The sequence below is a fragment of the Triturus cristatus genome, chromosome 4_1 (genome assembly GCF_964204655.1).
Source record: "Triturus cristatus chromosome 4_1, aTriCri1.1, whole genome shotgun sequence".
Taxonomy (NCBI): Eukaryota; Metazoa; Chordata; class Amphibia; order Caudata; family Salamandridae; genus Triturus; species Triturus cristatus.
In genome coordinates this window covers 1,147,047,911-1,147,067,233 of record NC_140585.1, presented here as the reverse complement: position 1 = coordinate 1,147,067,233, position 19,323 = coordinate 1,147,047,911, and the positions used below count along the sequence as shown (strand labels likewise).

Here is a 19,323-nt window from a genome sequence, read left to right as displayed (position 1 = left end):
ATATAAGAGGTCATCCATAGTGACCAGTTTGATGTTTTCTACTGCTATGTCCTAGACTTTCTGGAGATACCCGCTCTCTCGAAAAGATTCATCATTTCCGCCAGTGCTTTGAAAAATTTAGACTGAGAACTGCATTTACATTTTTGTTTGACAAGTTCCCCATATTGGATACTTTATTTCATCCTTGCTGGATGACTGCTTAGTACATGCAGGATTCTATTTCCTGCAGTTTTTTTTCCTCACAAGGAAAGACTCTAGAGTATCCCCTTTGATTTCCAATCTTATGTCTAGCAAATCTATAGTGCTTTTGCTGTGTGTCATATTAAACCTCAGATTTAGAGTATTATCGCTCAGCCAAGTCACAAAAGCATTCAAAAGTGCCCCTCTGTATGAACAAAATGTTGTCTAAGTAGCGTAACCACATAACTACTTCTATCATATATTCACTCTTCCCAGAGTCTATGGACACCTGTTCCTCCTACCAGCCCATCAACAAATTGGCGTAGCTGGGGCCAAACCAGGTACTCATAGCTGTCACTTATAATTATTTGTATATAAGATAATTAAACACAAACGCATTTTCTGTAGGCAAAACCTATTATGTCAACTAACTTCTTATTATGCTCTAATAGACCAACATAACTGGCCATAAGGTAGTGTTCACATGTTTGAAGGCCATCCTGGTACTTTATGCACGTAATAAGAATTGCACATCCAAGGTCACAAGACTGTAGTTTTGGTCCCATGTAATCCGATTGATTTTTCTAAGGAAGTCTGAACTATCTATCAAAAAAGTTGGCAAATTCTCCACAAATGGAAAAAGGAAATGAATAATGTAGGTTGATGTTTATTCCAACAGGCTCCCTAAGGCCGAACATAAGTCGTCCTGGGGAATTATTTGTATTCTTAAGCACCTTTGGCAGCAAATAGTAAGTTGGATTAACTAGCTTCTGTTTTTGAAAATTGTTACTCTTCCTAACTTGGAAGACCGTCATCCGTATAAGTTGTTAATTGGGTATGGTATCTATGGGTGGGGTTTTTATGGTAATCCTTTTTGATTTTTATGTAGCATTGGGTGTTCCCCAGCTGTTTCTTTGCTTCGCAGAGATATGTTTTCAATCCCCAAAATACCACATTCCCACTTTTGTCTGACGGTTTGATCACATAATCTTTATTATCAGCCAGCTGTTTTATTGTCTTACAATATGACCAGGTTAAATTCCTCTTTTTGTTTTTGAAGGACTGCCTTCTCATGAAATGAAATGAAATATCTTATAATTAATTGGCCCTTGCAACCAACTGGAGTTGTGGAAGTTTAAACATATGTCCAGGTTCATTCAAAACTTGCCATATGACTCCACAGATGTGTACCATGAACTGATGAGTAATGAATTGAAACACATGACAAGACAGTCCCTCAAAAACAAAAAAGAGGAATTTTTAAATATACTGTAATAAAACAGGTTCCCATGTGTAGTCCGGAGAATTCTGTGCTTACACCTATTGATCAGGCTCCCCTAAGGAGATGGTTCCTAAAGGTTCACAAAGAGAACAAAATAGACTCAGGCCATGAGCCTGCACCACTACCAGCCTTGGAGATCTTCTCCTGGTTCACTAAAATGGTGAGAACTACATATCCCTATAGACACAGGATGTTAACTTACCAGTTTGCCTACATGGTTTATGGGCTCTTAACTCATGCAGCCTACTTCATACGGATTGTGGCATGTTGAAACACACGACCCATGATATAGCTCCGACCTTCTTGGATTTAAATACAGGTCAAAGATTGGTCACACTTTACACCTGTCAATACTGATGATGCAAAGTCCCACTCCAGAACTTATTTGTGCCCAGTGGTTAAGAGACATTTGGATTGACCTTGCTGGTTAAGATTAGGGCAGGGATTTTGTCCTACAAGGAGAGATATCCTGTAGTGCACAGTGTAAATGATGTTCAACAAATTTCATTGCACTTACTTTAACTGCTGCTCAGATTCAAAGCCGAAGACTTCACTTGGAGGGTTTGCCCTATATATACGACAAAGGGCACCAATTCTTTATATAGGCTGCGTTCAAGTTTGTAGTCCTTTTTGGGAGCACATGAATGGAATCTCTACCTTAAAGGGTAGAATGAATTTACTTAGTCTGGAGATATGCTTACTGATGTCACTCAAACCTTTGCTCCAAGGGTGCTGGCTCACAGATATGGTGTTTTTGTAACAAAATGAAGAATGCCATGGTGTGAAAGTCAATATAAATCACTGTGGTTTAAGCTTGGAAGAGGGATATGTGTAGGTGGGAAAGTCCAGAGTGTAAATGGAGGTCTGCAAATCATGCCCCTGACTCCGATAATGTAACAGACCAACCTTCTCAAACTGTCCAAACACTGACAGCATGTGTGCCTGTATTGTTGATTTGCCCTGTGCATTATAGATGGCCTGGCACCAGCAGTTTCTCAACATGTTTGAGATTGCGAGCCTTTAATGAATTAAGATTTAGGACCTGAGTGAGGTGACCCCTTACTGATGGTGCCCCCAACTCCACATCCTCTCTCATTGTATATAATTGCATAGTCTAGCGGTATACCACCGTAGAAACAAAGCGGTCAATGTGATCAAAAAAGAAGCAAAATCACAGCTTGTACAGAACTATTAAGCTTATCTAAGCATGTTTCCTCATGCCTGCTAATTCAAATGACTGTTCTGGAACCTGATGTATAAGTTTGTGAAAATCAATTCAAATTGTTTAAAAAAAAATAAGAGCAATAAATGACAGAGAAGTCTTGAATAGAATTTGGGTAGAGGCTGACAGTCAGTGCAAGAAGTAGGGATGGAGTGACTTAGTAGGGATGGAGTGACTTAGTCAAATATTCTCACTGCAACATTCCGGTTAGATTCAAGGTGAGTGATGGAGCTCTTAGGAAAACTCCTGGACAGGAAATAACACACTGAATCACGGAGGCTTGTCAGAGTAGAGCTATGCTAGTGGCAACCCAGTCAGTCCAGAACTGCAAATATGCATAGATACTAGGAAGGGCATTTGTGAGCTATGTCACTTTATTTTGCTTCATTTCTAGGTAGAGTGTGAATACAGTAGTAGTTATTGATCCCATAGGCCAATACCATGTCAGGGAAACTTCAGGTAGCTGCTTAAAACTCCATCAGTGAATTTACCCCTAGGTTGTCATCAATCCCACCATGCTACCAAGTCTTTAAGTGATCTCAATTTCTCATCTAGTACTGTACCAGAGCCAGTTAGCTTAAAATTCAGATTCTTAGCTGGAACGTGTCCATGGAGAATATAGAAAGTCTCTACTGGTCCTACAGGTAGGCCTTGTATAATTGAAATTCAGAATGCAGAAAGGAGCACTTTTGCTCACTCTGTAGTCTAAATGTTTATTGGTATACTCCACTGCATCTTTACCTATACATAATGACGTTTCTTGTATCTTCATATTGGACATATGTTGGCTGTCTCTACTCTCGGATCTTTCAACCTTGAACAAGGAGAGAGTTCCTTTGCTACATATCTACCCTGGACGCCTGCTTGCCATCTCTTCTGTCAGATTCGGTATCTATTTTTCAGCTTTGTACAGGTGAAGTGTTCCTTTTGCTATAACGCCACTCTGTTAAGCTTCTCTACTCAGAGATTCTGTTTCCAAGAATCTTTAACCTGCAGAATATGTAACTCCCACTAACATCTGACCCACACCATGCCAGCTGCCTCTGACTTTTATTCTTGTATTTTGAATTCCTCAAATACACAGAAAGCTATGTACCTTTTAACTATGCCATAGCTTTATTCTGGCTGTCCCTACCTGTGCTCCTGCTAAAGTCTTTTACCTTTTGATCCTGAAGTTGCCGAATAGCACTCTGCGCTTTTTGCAGGTTGTCTGTTGCTGAGCTATACTGCTGCCTCACTACCGCCAACTCTCGTTTGATGATGTAATTTTCTTCCGCCTCCTGGGCTCTTGTTACCTGGCCCTGCGGGAAGTGAGAAAGTAGGTCTTTCACAAACAAATACATTTAAAATCAAAGGAACTTTCAGGCAGATTATTTATATTACAGACAACATCACAAAACTATAGGACTATACTTACCAAGTTTACGCTCTACCAAACACTCTGTATCAACAGTTAGACATGTTATTGTTTATAATGCCACAACTCACTACCTACCTAAAAGGAATTACTTACCTGCCACTCCAGTTTTCCAGAATTGGTATTTTTCATCTACTGAATAATTTTCCACTGTCAGGCTAGGACTCTCTGGCACTTTAAAACAGCAATATACACTGATAAAAAGTTTACAGATTAAAATAAGTGTTTAGTAGCAGAATTCTTTTTTTTTTAAAAAAACAGCTTGAACCTCAGCCAATGGGGTAAAAGTGCTGAGTACTGCACTCCCCCTGTAGCCACTATAGCTCAGATTTCATAACACAAGTATGAAGGAACTAAAGAAAATAGTTAGTGAGCCTCTAAACTGGAAGGCCGGATCGAATGAATGATACAAACCCTGAAGGACTGAAGTAATTATTTACAAGATTCTATATGCTTGAAACAGAATAGCAAGCATTAATATAATGATACATGAGGAGCAGGAAGGAAGCTTACTTTCAGTGGAACAGATTATGCAGGACTCCTTGGCGGCCCTCTGAAATATCCACTGCAGTATTCCAGTCCAGAAAGCAGTGCTTGGTGAGAGTGTGACTGTCCTTCCAAGTAGCTCTGTTGCAAATTCCAGGAGAGATACTCCCACGTAGAATTCCAACATCGCTGCCATGCCCCAAGTTGATCGTGCTTCTCTGTAGCATAAGGTAGACAGGCGGAAAACCAACTGATGATTCCTTTCTTCATCAAATAATGCTGCTGTCATGGCAACCCAGGAAAAAACAGAGCTGATCAGATGTTCTAACAGTCTCTTATCAGTGTCAAGTTTTAGACATCTAAAAATATCAAGAGACTGTAGATCATTCTCCACTGAGGACGATGGGTTCAGAAAAAAGATCGGAGCATGACTGGCTCGTTTAGGTAAAAGTCCAACAGTACTTTGGGTATAAACCTTATACTAGTAACTATGGTAAATTTATATTTGGAATCTCATCACCTTTTGGTTCAAAGGTTCACAACATGAACTGGCTGACCACTGTATTCAGATTCCTTAGGACTGGAAGTTGGCATACTACTGGAAAGGGCCAGAGAAAGCCTCTTGATGAAATGTTTTTGGATCGGAAAGTAAGAAGAAACAAATTCTGCAATTGTAGCCAGATACACTCAGATTGAGGAACATATAAGATGCTCGTCAGACAAATGGGATGGATTGAGTAGAACCTAATTATTTATTTATTTACAGTGCTTTTCTAGAGAGCTTCTTCACCGAGTGGTACTAGAGTGCTGTACATTATAACAATAACTGCATATTGCTATCCTAATGATGACATAGCAAAATCACTTCAATTTAGCACTATAAGTGTGTTGTACAGGGCGTGAGGTTAGGGACTTGTATTCTTCTGCATTTTGGGGAAATTTACAGATAACCTAACTCTAAGGGGGCAGGAAATAGGCTGTGAGGTTCTATGACTTCATGTTTTGGTACAACACCTTTCTCTTATGTCAGGAGTAACCGGGTGGTTTTTCAAAGCAGTCACTGGGCGGTGATATACGAGTAGCGGATTGCTGTACCTTGGTGGGGCTATGCAGGAGAGATGAGAGTCTGGGAGTATAACTCATTTTTGCACTTCCGTGGGATCCTGAGACCCAGGAGAAATTATGGAAAGAATAAAGACGTTCGGGTTTTCATGGAAAACCCGTTGCAGTGCAAGCAATGGTTACCAAGATCAGCTTGTGAAGGACTGGCATTGCTTTTGTTGGGCGTGAAAAGGAGGTAAAACTCATTGGCCTCCCTGTCTGAAGACTTGGCACAGCCATGAAGCTCTGACTCATGACAGTGTGATGGCATAGGTCTGATTATTCTGCAGACCTCACAGATGATCTACCAAGACGTCCACCTTGTTTTCTAATTTTCAGAGCAGTTGAGTCCCAACTAAGCGGATGCAAGACTTTGCGCTCCACTGCTTAGTGATGTACTACTTGGATGTTTTGTTGTTGATACTTATCTGTACCGGGTGGACTACCTGATGTGTAAGAATATCTGCAGTATTAGGCAAATTGTACACAAGTCCAAGTCAATGTTGTGGTGGTACTTTTCTTTGTCAGCCCACATCCTTGATGGACAGTTCTTGCATGTGAACCCCAGCCATCCATGCAGGGGTCTGTGGACATAAGATAATCGACTCCTGGAGGTCAAAAGGGAAGTCAGGAATTTCATTTTTCTGAAAATTACCTCTGTTGGGATTGAAATGTCCTTTGGATAGAGAACAGTCATGTCCCTTGCCCTGTGTGCCTCAACTGAGAGTATCCGTTACCCTAGGTTTTGTATATTGGCCACAGCCTTACACTGATCCAGTGTGAATGAAGGTCTAGGCCTTCTCTTGAATTGTGATGCGTACTGAAGTTGTCCTGGACCCGAATGGGCGCACCAAGTGACCCCTACTAGTGAAAGTAGGACTACTGTCTGTGTGTCGGGTTTCACACGTGTAGCGTGATGGTGGCAGCAGTCTGTGTTGTGTAATATTTGTGGTCTGACCAGACCTTTTAACCTGTGTCGTGCGAACAGGAGCCTACTTGCCCATTTCACTAAAATTCTGCTGCCAACATTGAAACCGGAATCCCAGATCCAACATATGCATTCATGCTAGTGAGTTGGTATGCAGTACACAAGAGTCTGAGTGGACCAGAGGGATACAGGCCTGTGGATTCTCTTTTGGATAACCCTGGCCGGTTCATGTGCACAAGATGGATCTGGGATTGCTTTACCGAACAGTGGAAGCGTATTGCTGACATGCCTAAGACTGGAGGGAAGAATCCAGGCATTGAAGTGGAAGAGACAGGCTTCCCTTTTGAAATTCAATTAGATCCTTTCTGATACACAGGACCGCTGATTACTCTTCCTGAGACTCCCTTTTGGTGGGTGGTAAGGGTAAAGAGTGTGACTGCAGTATGTGTTGTCAGGATGCAAAGGGTGCTTTAAAAGGGAAACAGCCCTTCATTTCTCTTCCTGATGCGGTGAGATGCGGCTGTTAATAACCAATTTGCAGACGGCTCACATCTCTTTCTACCTCAGTTGTTGGTGCTCCAAACTGGAGACAGTCCTGCTTTGAAGAGCATCACTCAAGACAAATGCTGAGTCTTGAAGACAACCTGAGATGGCCACATGAAGAGGGAAAAGACCCAACCAGTTTCTGCAAAGGCAGAGGGAATCCACATTTCCTGTCTTCCACCTCTTTATGAAAGTGGAGCCTGTTGACTCAGCTGTTGTTCCAGTTGAAATCTCTCTTCAACTGAGAAGGGGCTGCTCCCCAGAGGGCTACTGCACAACCGGGGCTGGTGTCTGTCCAATAGCCAGCTGCACAGAAATGATCACCTGAAGTTCGAACTGAAGAATTAACTGCTGACTTGTCCTGGGAACCACAAAGTCCGTACTAAGAGAGAAGGAAAGTGGTACACCAATCCTACAGGAGGAACGGACCACTGGAAAATACTGAAACAGCTGACCCTGGTGCACGGATCTGTACACTAGAGACTCCAGACTGTGTAATTGGAATGATCAGGATCGCCGATCCGCTACTGCAATCATGGGTGCAACTGCAGCATTTAGAAAGTGTGCTGAGCGGCTTCTTCCATTGTTCCCCATCATCGCCGCTAAGGCACTTGTGTCCAGTGTGCCCGATTAGAAAGGCCAACTGAAGCCTAGATAGACACCTGCTTTGTGGCATCTGCTGTGTGCCTGCAGATGGCATGAATACAGCACTACTGCTGCCGTGCCATTTGGACTCAACCACCAAGAAGTAAAGACCACAAGCCTCTAGTAACCACCAACGTACACTCTCCGAGTATCATAAACAGCACTATTGCTATAACTAAGACTGCCTAGGTGGAAACACTACTCCCAAGAGCAAGGCAGTCAGCTCAAATGCATCCTGTGCCAAAGTTAGCACCTGGCTGCCGTGACGCCCAAGAACTCAGTGCCCGATCAGATTACTGCCATCCCGCCTCATCATTGGCTCTAGAAGTGTGTCATTGTGCCGAAGAACCACAACTAGTGCAGAGAACTGCAGACCACTTTTGCCCATGGTGACCCTAGAGGAATCAGAGGTTGTTCCACTAGTAGATCCATGAACCAATACTCCTTCACCCATGTTGAGGAGAGAAAAATCATTCAGCATGGTTCCCTTTCTAAGTTTTGCAATAACCCTGGGAAGCAGAGATAGAATAGGAAAAGCATGTTTTGTAACATGCAATCAAAAGTGCATTCCGTGAACCTGCTTGCAGATGTCTGCTTGCAAAAAAATTGCATTTTTTGGCTCTCTTGAGTTGAAAACAGGCCGTGTTTTGGTTTATCCCATACTTTGAACACTTTTCACTTGTTTTTACTCAGTTACTGTTTTTGGCAGACCTGCAATATTCTGCTCAGGTAATCTGCTTATTTGTTTTATACTTGGGAGGTGTTTAATTTTTACTGAGATTCAATACCTCATGCTCCACATTCAGATATCATGTGCATCTGCTGAGAGCATGTGGGATCTTGTACCCCCATGTTTGTTCATAAAAACATTATTGTGGTGTTGTCCGTCCCGGTCAACAGGTGGAAGCAAGGTAGAAATGTTAGAAAAGCTTTCTTGACTGATCTCAACTCTTGTTCATGGATATGTGACCTCTTGCCTTGCATCAATCACAACTCCTTTGCTAAGAGTTCCTGAATGTGGCCTACCCATCCACCCACTGATTATCTGTGGTCACTACAAAGTCGGATTGAAGTGGAAGAAATGACAGACTTACTTCCATACTTTTTTACTGCAGTCCAGCATGGAAACGTAACCTTGATATCTTTTGTGATCTGTATCAGATCATCGAACGACCCATGCATTTGTTTCCTTTAAGTGTCTAGATCCTCACGTATGGGGTGCATTATCAGGAGACAAGATGGAATTAGACAAATGCAAGATGACATGTCTAGAAGGCTTTCAAGTAACCGTACAATTTGTTTCTGCAACTGGCATGCTAGTACTCTGAGTGTTTGCTGTCTTTCTTGAGGAAGTTGAGCTTTCATGCGGTCTATTTTGGACCCAAGGAGTTGGATTTCTGTTGTCAGTAGAGCAGACTACTTGTTTTTGTTTAATGAAAGGCCTAGTTTTGTGAAAAGCTTGGTACCAGCTATGACTGATCTTTTGGTATAACACACTAATGGACCTTTTATTAAACTAGTCACCTATGTTTGGATATACATGATGACCTTGATCCTGCAGATGGCCTGAAACTGGAGCCATGAACTTGCTAAATATTATGGGACCTGATTTTAGTCTGAAAGAACGGACTCCGAATTTAAAGTCTCAACATGCTACATCAAAGCTGATGACATTTCTGTGTTTAGGATGTATTGTATATGAAAGTGGCCATCTTTTAGATTAAGAGAGGCCAAATACTAATACTCTATAAGAAGCTGTAGCACTTCGCGTAAAGTTACCATTATCAGGAAAACATTTAGTTGCCGTCCGTCTAGAATAGATCGCCAGCCCTTTGATGTTTTCTTTTTTATGAAAAAGAATCTTAACTAGAAACCTATATTTCATGTTGTATTGGGACTGATTCGATTGCTCCCACCCATAGTAGGTGAATAATTTCAGCCTATAGCAAGGGAAGGTGTTTGTGCTTGAGTTTGGGTGGTGGTATTGGAATAACAGCGTATTTTCAAACTGAATCAGATCTATAAAACACTTGTCTGTGGTGACTCTTTCCTATTGTTTGTGGTAGGCAGAGATTTTCCAACACCTACAGGGTTGGATTTGTGAGAAGAAGGTGGATGAGGTATCCAGTGCCAAAAGCTAGTCAAGGGCGTTATCCTGTGTCTTGCTTTTTCGTCTGCCTCCTTCCCTATGGTTTAGGGCGCTTTTTACTATGTCTGTATAGGTGATAGTCTGTATTAAGACTGGTGATGTGTCCTATAGTACTGGCAAAACTGCAGCTGTGGTTGTTAAGTCTGATACTTATATGGTAGGTGAGCTCCTCCAATTGGGTAGGGTCCTGCCTCTGGATCCTTCAAAGGGCAGAGGTGGGTGTTACAGTCCTCCAAGAGATCTGTCCATATCATCTTCACCCCAAGACTCTGGAGTGCATTATTGACATGTTTGCCTAATTCTTTCCCATAAACAGCAGATCTAGGATCTAATTTTGCACTATCGTTCTGAAGAAAGTTGGTCTCAGACAACCTAGCCTCATGAGCACTGCTGCTCTTATAGACTGACAAAATCCTATATTTGCCACATCCATTGCAGATTCTATTAGTGTTGCAGACACTTTCTCACCCCATGTATTATTGGCATTGCTTCCACTTTTTTGCTGTCTGCCAAGAATTCTAGATATGTGCTATGTCTGACCATATCTGGCAGTTGTACCTTCCTAGTATGGCCACAGCACTAGCAGCTCTATTTAACATTGTGACCACTGAAGAGACTCTCTTCCCTTTAGGCATTCATTGGAACTGGAGGCACAGTCCAAAATATTCCAGATTCTCTGGAACACCTTTGGCAGCTTGCATGACTGGTTAATCTGCCTTCGGGTGTTCTATTAATTAGACAGACTAGTGCATTGTCTGGCGCTTCATATTTTGTGTCTTGTCTGGGTACCACTGCTGCCACGGTCGCTGCTGTCTGCATTCATTTTATGCCTACTTGAGACAGATGGTGTGCTGCGTAATTCTCTGAAGCCATTTAAAAAGCAACCTGTTTCTTCGGTTGTCCCGGGAAGGTAGAACCGTGTTACTGTCCTTTCTACCACAAAATGGAATCTTCAGATGTGCGCTAGCAGAGGGTCTACTAAGGGGCATGAGAGGTTCCACTGTTGGTAGAACGTTATTTTTTTTCCATCTGAAGTATCTATTTGTATTATTTCAGTGGAATAGTCATTGTATGTTGAGCATGATGAGCTGACAAAAATGATATGGTAGGCTAAGAGGAAGCATTATGGTCCTGTACATGTGTGTCATGCCACTGTAATTCCTGAAGTACTGAAGGTTGTTTCTGAGGAGAAGTCAATGGTTGCTGACCTGGGCCATTGGAAAATGGGCACAAAAGTCCTTCATCAATTGCCTGAGGACTTTGGTAAGGTCTATGCATCACAGTACTTTCCATATTCTGTTCCGTAAGGATCAGACAGGTGATCATAGTATGCACAATCCTCATCCCAGTCCTGCTCCAGGTATCTGGTATAGTTAGGGCTAAGCGTGATTGGTTAGTGTCTTGCTCTAATAGAGGTGAAATGCCATGTTACTCTTCTATGTTCTGAAAATGTATTTGTACCTGTTCTGGACTGTAAGCAGCACAATAAGGGTCATCAGGGTCTGATTTTTCTTCTGCCTCAATCTCTTGTAATTTTGATGGTGGCAATGAAGTTATTTTGATTGGAGATGTATGTTCGAGCAATCGAGACAATGGCAGAAGTCTTTTCTTTGTTATATCTCTCGTCAACAGAGAAAGCATTGACGGGTCTATCATCAACAACCTTGAGTAATTGATTGATTATAAATCTTTATTCGATTATTGATGAATAATCATACAAGTACAAATAAGAGCACAGTCAATAAAACTCACATAATAAACCCATAAATACGGTGCAGATCCAAATACATATCACAAAAAGCAAAAAACAATACTTAAAATAGAAAACGTCAAGCCTTTAGTGCATAAAGGTAAAAAATTACATATTTATTACAGCATTCAGAAGACACTACAGCAGCTGTAATAGCTGAGTCAACCAGCACCTGTAGATGGAGAAAAGCAGGTCTAAACTGATAGAAGCCCCTGGATCTTAAAATGGGGAGAAACTATCTCCTTCAAGGGTAGTTGTACATCGGGCAAAATAGCACCAGCTGGACCAAAGTCTGTTGTGTGGTGCCGTCACAAGGACAAATTAATATAGAACAGCAGTCAAATTGAATGGAAGGGAAACAATCTATACCCTATTGAGCACAACGGAAACCTTGTGAGCAATGATCTCTCCCAGGGATTTTTAACCATGGTGAGATAAGGCTCAAGAACAGGATTAGTTAGCCCCATTCCTGCCTGCTTGTTGGTGACTCCTGGACGCTGTAGGGGCCTCGCTGCGGGGACTTCATATCCCGACCACCACTGCACACGAATGCGCACAAAAAGGTGACGCTGACCCGCGGCGCATGTAGCCGCATTCCTGCCTGCTTGTTGGTGACTCCTGGACACTGTTGGGGCCTCGCTGCGGGGACTTCATATCCCGACCACCACTGTGCGCAAACACGCATAAAAAGGTGGCGCTGACCCGTGGTTTGGGACGCGCCCGGGCAAAGCCCAGGCCAAGGGCAGGCCCGTCCACGCCTGTCAGAGCCCGGAGGAAAGCAACCAACTCAAGGTACTGTGATTTAAACTTTTTTATTGATACAATGGTGAAGAAGAAAGGCCACACGGAGAAATCGGGTGGAGGGGCAGTAGCTACGCTGGACGCATTTCTATCGAGAGCAGCAAGCGTACTCACCCATGAAATCAAACTCACTCAGAGGTGACTATCCCTACAGCCCATCCTTATCCCAATGTAGTCACCCACAGGGTGTGCCCCTGAGGAGGCCCTCCATACTCAGCCTCTACAACTAACAACATCCCCTAGTCTAAGTTGTACTGGGGTGAAAATTCTGTCATTCTCACCGGCTGTTCCTGCCGTATCTAGTAGGGGGCCTGAGCACTCCCCTCTCATTGATTCCTCCAACGATCCGCCAGCTAAGCAACGAAGGGGTGTTGGAACTCTGAAGCTTAAGGCCAAGTCAACAATTCCAATTCGAACCCAGAAACCCAAGCGTGGAAACTCCAAGACACCCACAAAGAGTCCCATCTCACCTCCCAGTGCAAACACCGTGTTTCGATCTGTAACACTGGATAATGCGTTCTGTTCTGGAGTAAGTAAACTGATGTCCTCTCTGCTGGAGCCAATCCTAATCAAATTGACAACCATTGGAGAGCGTCTAGCTGGCCTGGAGGCTCTAAATGCTTCCCTCCACCACCCCTCAGAGTGCCTGCTTATGGAGCGGGCACCTGTCATCGTGGACAAGACCTTACATCAGGTCTGTAGTAACCTGGGTGTGCCGGGCTAACTAGGTTCCAGAGCCCCGGGGCGGACATAGGTGGTGACTTACAGATAAACCAATTACAAGACAGGCCATAGGTGAGCGCTAATAAACAACCCAGATAATGTTTGGCTGACTCATCGTGCTCGTCAGCTAGAAAATCCCTTGTTAAGGCTTAAAAAAAACAACTGAGAGATCCAGCTGAGATAAGAATGTTACATAGAGATTATAAGATCTCTAGAAGGAAAAGAGAGAAGGATATTAGGGAGAAAGGTTGGGACGACCTCCAGCAGGCTGCCAAATTGGGTAGTAGCAGCAAGTTCTGAAAAGTCATAAACGTACTCTATTTTAAAGAGCCTAAAGACCCATCCCTGGAAGTACACGTAAGCGAGGACGCATGGGTGGGATATTTTGAAGGTATATTTGGTTCGGATACTGCTCCCGCCTCCCCGATACCTGTTGTAAGTTATCTATCGCAAGGTACCTTAAAATTTTCATCTAGAGATGTCATAAAAGGGCTTGAGGCCTGTGTTCCAGGGAAAGCTCTGGGGCCAGATGGGGTGCCGATCGATCTCTTTCAAGACAACTATGATCTGTGGGCCCCCTTATTAACCAATGTATTTAACAGCATAGTGAAAGAGGGCCCTCCACCGTCCTGGGAGCACAGTATAATAGTTCTGATCTATAAGAAAGGGAATAGAAGCAGTGCTAAGAACCACAGACACATCTCCCTACTGGATATCAAGGCCAAACTTATGGGCCATCTTACTACCTAGACTGGAGGATTGGGCAAAGGAACAGAACATCTCGATGCATGCCAATATGGCTTCCAGAGGGGGAAGGGGACTGTTGACCAATGCCTCAATCTTTCACCTTGCATTGACAAATACACCAAAGTTAAAGGCGGGAAGATCTACATGGCCTTTATGGACCTGTCTGTGGCCTTTGACTGTGTATCCCATCATAGGCTGTGGTCTATGATGGCGGGGATGGGGATTGATCCACCAATACTTCATTTCATCCGACAGCTATATGCCAATGCCACTGCCTGTGTACGGTATGGCATTAACGGGGTATGCACACGTTCCTTCAAGATCGACAGAGGAGTCAGACAGGGTTGCGTGCTTGCCCTGTTTCTTTTCTCCATCTACGCAAACGGGGTGGAGGCCGCCCTGACTGACTCCCCTCAGGACGTGCCCACTTTTGAAAGCACTCCCCTCCCAATATTGACATATGCTGCTGATGCTGTCTTAATTGCCAGGACTGGGGTAGCCCTGCAAGGCTCACTAGATCTAAGGGTGAATGAATCAAAATCCTTTATCATTATAGCAGGAACAGCTAAAGGTTCAAAACCCCCTTATTTTCATCTGGGATCAAAGAAAATTGAGGTTGTAGAATCCTTTCCATACCTGGGTGTACTATTTGATAAAAAACACTCTTGGATAAACCTGGTGACTGAAAGAGCCCTAGGTATGGAAAAAAGTCTCCAAGCTATCAAGGGCTTTGCTGAGAAGCTGGGTGCAAGTCCCTTGAACCCCGTCAAAAAGATATACCTTGCAAAAACAAATGCAGCAGCAACTTATGGGGCGGGAGTCTGGGGATGGCCCAGATCGAGAAAGTCCAAACATTAGACGATAGCTTTTTTAAAAACAGGGTGTCACTCCCCCAGTCTTTCTCTAATTACATTTCACATAGCGGAGTGGGGCTCCCTTATATGTCAAATTCAATCAGATTGTCGCCAATTTTTCTATGGTTTTCAATATGGCGTAGGACTACTGTTTACTTAACGCAGCGTATAATTGATGACTGCCTGAAACTGGAGCATTATAATAAGATTGGCTGGCTCAGATACGTAGAGGCTGAACTGAGTGCAATTGGACAGGGTGAATTATTCAGGGAACCCGCATCCTGTAGAAGGGTCTCCAAACAGGAAATTACTGAGGCATTTAAGCAGAGGGCTAATTTCGCCCGCAGAGAAAAGAATATGCACCAAAAAGCGCCACTCGCATATGACCTTATACCTCAAAGATCCGAGAAAGGTTTTTCATATTTATCCAGCGTTACGTCTAGACAGCATAGATTCATTCTCCTGCGTTTTCGCATGAACCTCATTCCTCGGATGCTAGGTTTCCCAGAGAAGCAATTTAAACATGCAGATTTGATCCCAAGTTCATGTGATAATCAGTCGTCTCAGTCAGATCTTCACCTTGTATTGTCCTGCAAATTTTATCATACAGAAAGAGAAGCTTTTATTCTTCTAATTTTAAGGCACCATACTTTTATCCAATGTAGGGTGGCACTGTACTTTTTAAAGTCCCTCCCAGACCCATTTGTTTGTTTTCTGTAGCCACTTTTCTGTTGGCTTGCATGAGAAAGACCCAGGGTAGCCCGAGAAGTTAATCAATAAATTTTTGTAACCATGAACCTAACCACTAAAAGCCTTATTATGACTTGAAAGTTTTATTTGATCCACAATACTGTCTGTATTTTATATAAAATGTGTCTGTAATGAATTTGCGCTTTTAATATTACTAATAAGTGATCAAATAAAGATTTTAAAGAAAGAACAGGATTAGATTTTATGATGTTACAAGCTCTCATAATCGGTTTCACCAGGGACCTAGTTTCCCTTGCTTCCATAACTAAGTTAAAGAACTTCTCTTTCACCCTTTACCCATCAGCTTTGATAATTGACTGAGGGGCAAAATACAATTCCTGGTGATCCAACTTAATTGCCAAATCTCTGATATGAGATAGCCATGGGATTTTATGCCCCAAGTCACAGTTAAGCCAGTCCTGGATTATATCCCTGTTAAAGGACGTATGGTCCTGCACCAAACAGAGATCCATCATAAATTAAAGTGCTTGGGCTAGCTGGACCAACCCCAGGCAATTTTTGACAAAACCGATTCTCTTCCTTCTGCACTTTCATACAATTCTGGTAACCCCACCAAACCCTTAAGGCCATTAGCAGTACGACATAACAAAACCTTGTCATCGGCATTTACCAGAGATGGGACAAAAACAGATTTAACCTTGGTCATGTCCCTTCCATTAGATATCAGAAATTGATTCAGTCCATTAATATATAGCACAAATAGGAGGGGTGCCAAAACGCACCCCTGCCTGACTCCTCTAGGGAGATTAAGGGAATCCGTATGCTTCCCGTCCTGACCATACCCAGCACCAACAACTATATCAGAGTGCATGGCACCTAAAAAAATCCAACATGGTTTAAGGCAATCCCAAATCGGCCAATAAGGACCACATCTTGGACCTATTGACATGATCAAACGCACTACTTGAGTCCATAAATTCTACGTGGATAGTGCTTTTCTTTGCCACCACATATTTCCCAATCAACAAATTAAGACTGATACACTGTTCCGTTGTCCCCTTGCCCTCCCTAACTCCATACTGAACAGAACTCAAGATATTATTAGACTGAGCCCACTCCTCAATTTGCCCCAATATAATTCTTCCTGCCACCTTTCTGATCGAATTTAACAAGGAGATGGGTCTATAGCAACTGGGGTCCTGGTGGTCCAGTTTTTTTAAACACATGCACAATTGTGACAGCTTTCCACCCCTACAGGATGCCCCTAGCTGCAGCTGCATTTTAAGAGTGTTGGTAATTAGTGGAGCCCAAAAGGAAATGTTTGCTTTATATAAATTCATGGGGACCCAATCAGGCCAGGAGCTTTATTAGCAGGACTAATCTTGATAGTCTTTCATACCTCCTCTATCCAAAATCTAATATCTAGGGGGGACTTGAGTGTATCCGGCTTACTTTCAGTTGGCCTACTCGGGTCCGTTGAATAAATTGCTGAAAAATGGGTTAACCACTGCTCAGGGGATATATTTGTACCTATATCCTCAGGGACGTCTAAGAGCCAATTCTTGCCCTTAACTATCTTCCAGAATCACCTGGAATCACCCTAACTGCAAGTAAACATTAGACGGTTCCAGGCCTCCTCCTTCAGGGTTTGCTACCTAATCTTTATGGCTGACCTATAATTTGCTCTAGCACATATAACATTCCCTTGGATTTTCGGCTGAATAGCTAAGGACTTGAATGAAACAAGGATCAAAATGTTGCACCAACTGATTCTAAGTCCCTTTTCTTTGGTGCACAGGCTGGAGTTCCTTACTCTAACTTCACCCAGGAGCAAGAAAATGGGATTGTGATCACTAAAACCGGTGTATTAAAAACGTCCCCTGATTGAACCAGCATGCCCATTGGCCTTGATATAAATATATAATCAATTGTTGTTCCCTTTCCCCATCCTATAAAGGTAGGTTTATGGGTAAGGCCTTGCCCTACTAATGATCCTAGGTCAATAACATCAGTCTGTCCTAGGGCTCTTATCAACCTCCGGCCCCTTTCATCCACCTCTAAAGGGTGGTTGAGATATTCTTCCCTCCAAAATGGATTCATATTGAGGCGGGGCTGGCCTATTTTGGTGTTAATGTCGCCTCCAAGTACAGCACTGAAGCGCTGCACAAAGTGAAGGGCACTATCCTCTAAAATTGTCAACACCAGGAACAGTGTTGTAGTTTCACAACCCATATTAATCACAGAATTATAAAAATGAACTAAATTAAGTTACAATTTGAGATGCCAAAACCCACAAAACCTTGATCCCCCCCATGTCTAACATGGACAACACTGACTTTAAACAGTTTTGAAACACGAATCAGGATAGCCAACGACCCGGGCTCTCAGCCCAGCAGCAGCTTTCGCAGGCACATAAAAGCACTCTTATCTATCCACAGATAAAAGTTCATTTGCCCAAGTTTCTTGAAGTAGTATTACATCGTATAGTTCGAACAGGTTTATTCATTCGGGGTTCTTCACCTTGGATAAAGATCCTGCAACATTCCAACTAGCTATATTGAGGCCTGCCTGGTTAATCACCAACTTTTACAGGCTAACACTATTTTCTAGTAGTACTGGCAGCAAAGGCTGCGCCACCTTGTTTCATTCAGCTAAAGGGACAGACCTATTGAACAAGTTACTTACCGTCGGTAACGATGTATCTGTAAGAAACATTAGTTAGTTAGATTCCTCACCTTAGAATATCCCCAGGCGTCAGGCTGGATCCGGAAAGATTTTTCATCAGCAATACCCCTTGCGCGTCGCTAGGCGTCGTCTGCGGCTCCGCGTCAGTCGTCGGCGTCGTGCGCCGGAATGACGTCGGAGTACTCAGACGCCGCCCTCGCGCGCTGACGTCAGTTCTTGTACATAGCTTTCCGCGCCAGGAACACAGAGCCATGCAAGAGACCGACACTGGTGCCAAAAAAGTCTAGGGCCCTGAAAAGGATAACCTTAATCCTAGATGTCGGTTCGCAGAACGGGGAGGATGGGTGGGTCGGTGAGGAATCTAACTAACTAATGTTTCTTACAGATACATCGTTACCGAAGGTAAGTAACTTGTTCAGCTGAAAGAAACACGTTAGTTAGATTCCTCACCTTAGAATAGATACCCCAGCAATACCAACCCCGGTGGTGGGTCTGCGAACCAAGATCACACCAGAAAGTCCTGGAGAACAGAACGGCCAAAGAAGCCGTCTCAGGACTTGGCTGTCCAGGCAATAATGCTTGGCAAACGTGTGCAGCGAGGCCCACGTTGCTGCCTGACAAATGTCCTGCAAGGGGACTCCCCGACCCAGGGCAGTCGTCGCCGCCGTGGCCCGAGTGGAATGGGCCCTCAGCCCAACAGGAGGTTCCTTTCTAGCTAAGGAGTAACAAGCTTTGATGCACAAAACGACCCACCGAGAGATGGTCCGCATGTGCACCGCCTGCCCCTTCTTAGCGCCCACATAGCCAACGAAGAGTTGGTCGTCCACCCGGAACTGTTTTCTGCGGTCCAGATAGAAGGAGAGTGCACGTTTTGGGTCCAGACGGTGGAGCCTCTCTTCCTCTTTCGAGGGATGCTGAGGCGGAAAGAAGGTGGGCAGCGTAACAGACTGCCCGATGTGAAAGGCAGTCACAACCTTAGGAAGGAAGGAAGGGCGAGTGCGGAGCACAACCTTGTCCGGATGGATAGAAAGGAAAGGAGGCTTAGAAGAGAGAGCCTGGAGCTCGCTCACCCTTCTAGCAGAGGTGATGGCTACCAGGA

At 43.5% G+C, this 19,323-nt stretch overlaps 1 protein-coding gene across 2 annotated transcripts in view; it reads right to left on the bottom strand.

Moving 5' to 3' along the window:
- EVI5L (ecotropic viral integration site 5 like) overlaps positions 1 to 19,323 on the bottom strand; it is a 1,383,225-nt gene that overhangs the window by 401,082 nt on the left and 962,820 nt on the right. For both annotated transcript variants that reach the window (XM_085654281.1, XM_085654282.1), the window contains one exon: positions 3,845 to 3,985. In XM_085654281.1, the coding sequence (XP_085510407.1) occupies positions 3,845 to 3,985 (141 nt within the window). The remainder of the gene's footprint in view (positions 1 to 3,844; positions 3,986 to 19,323) is intronic.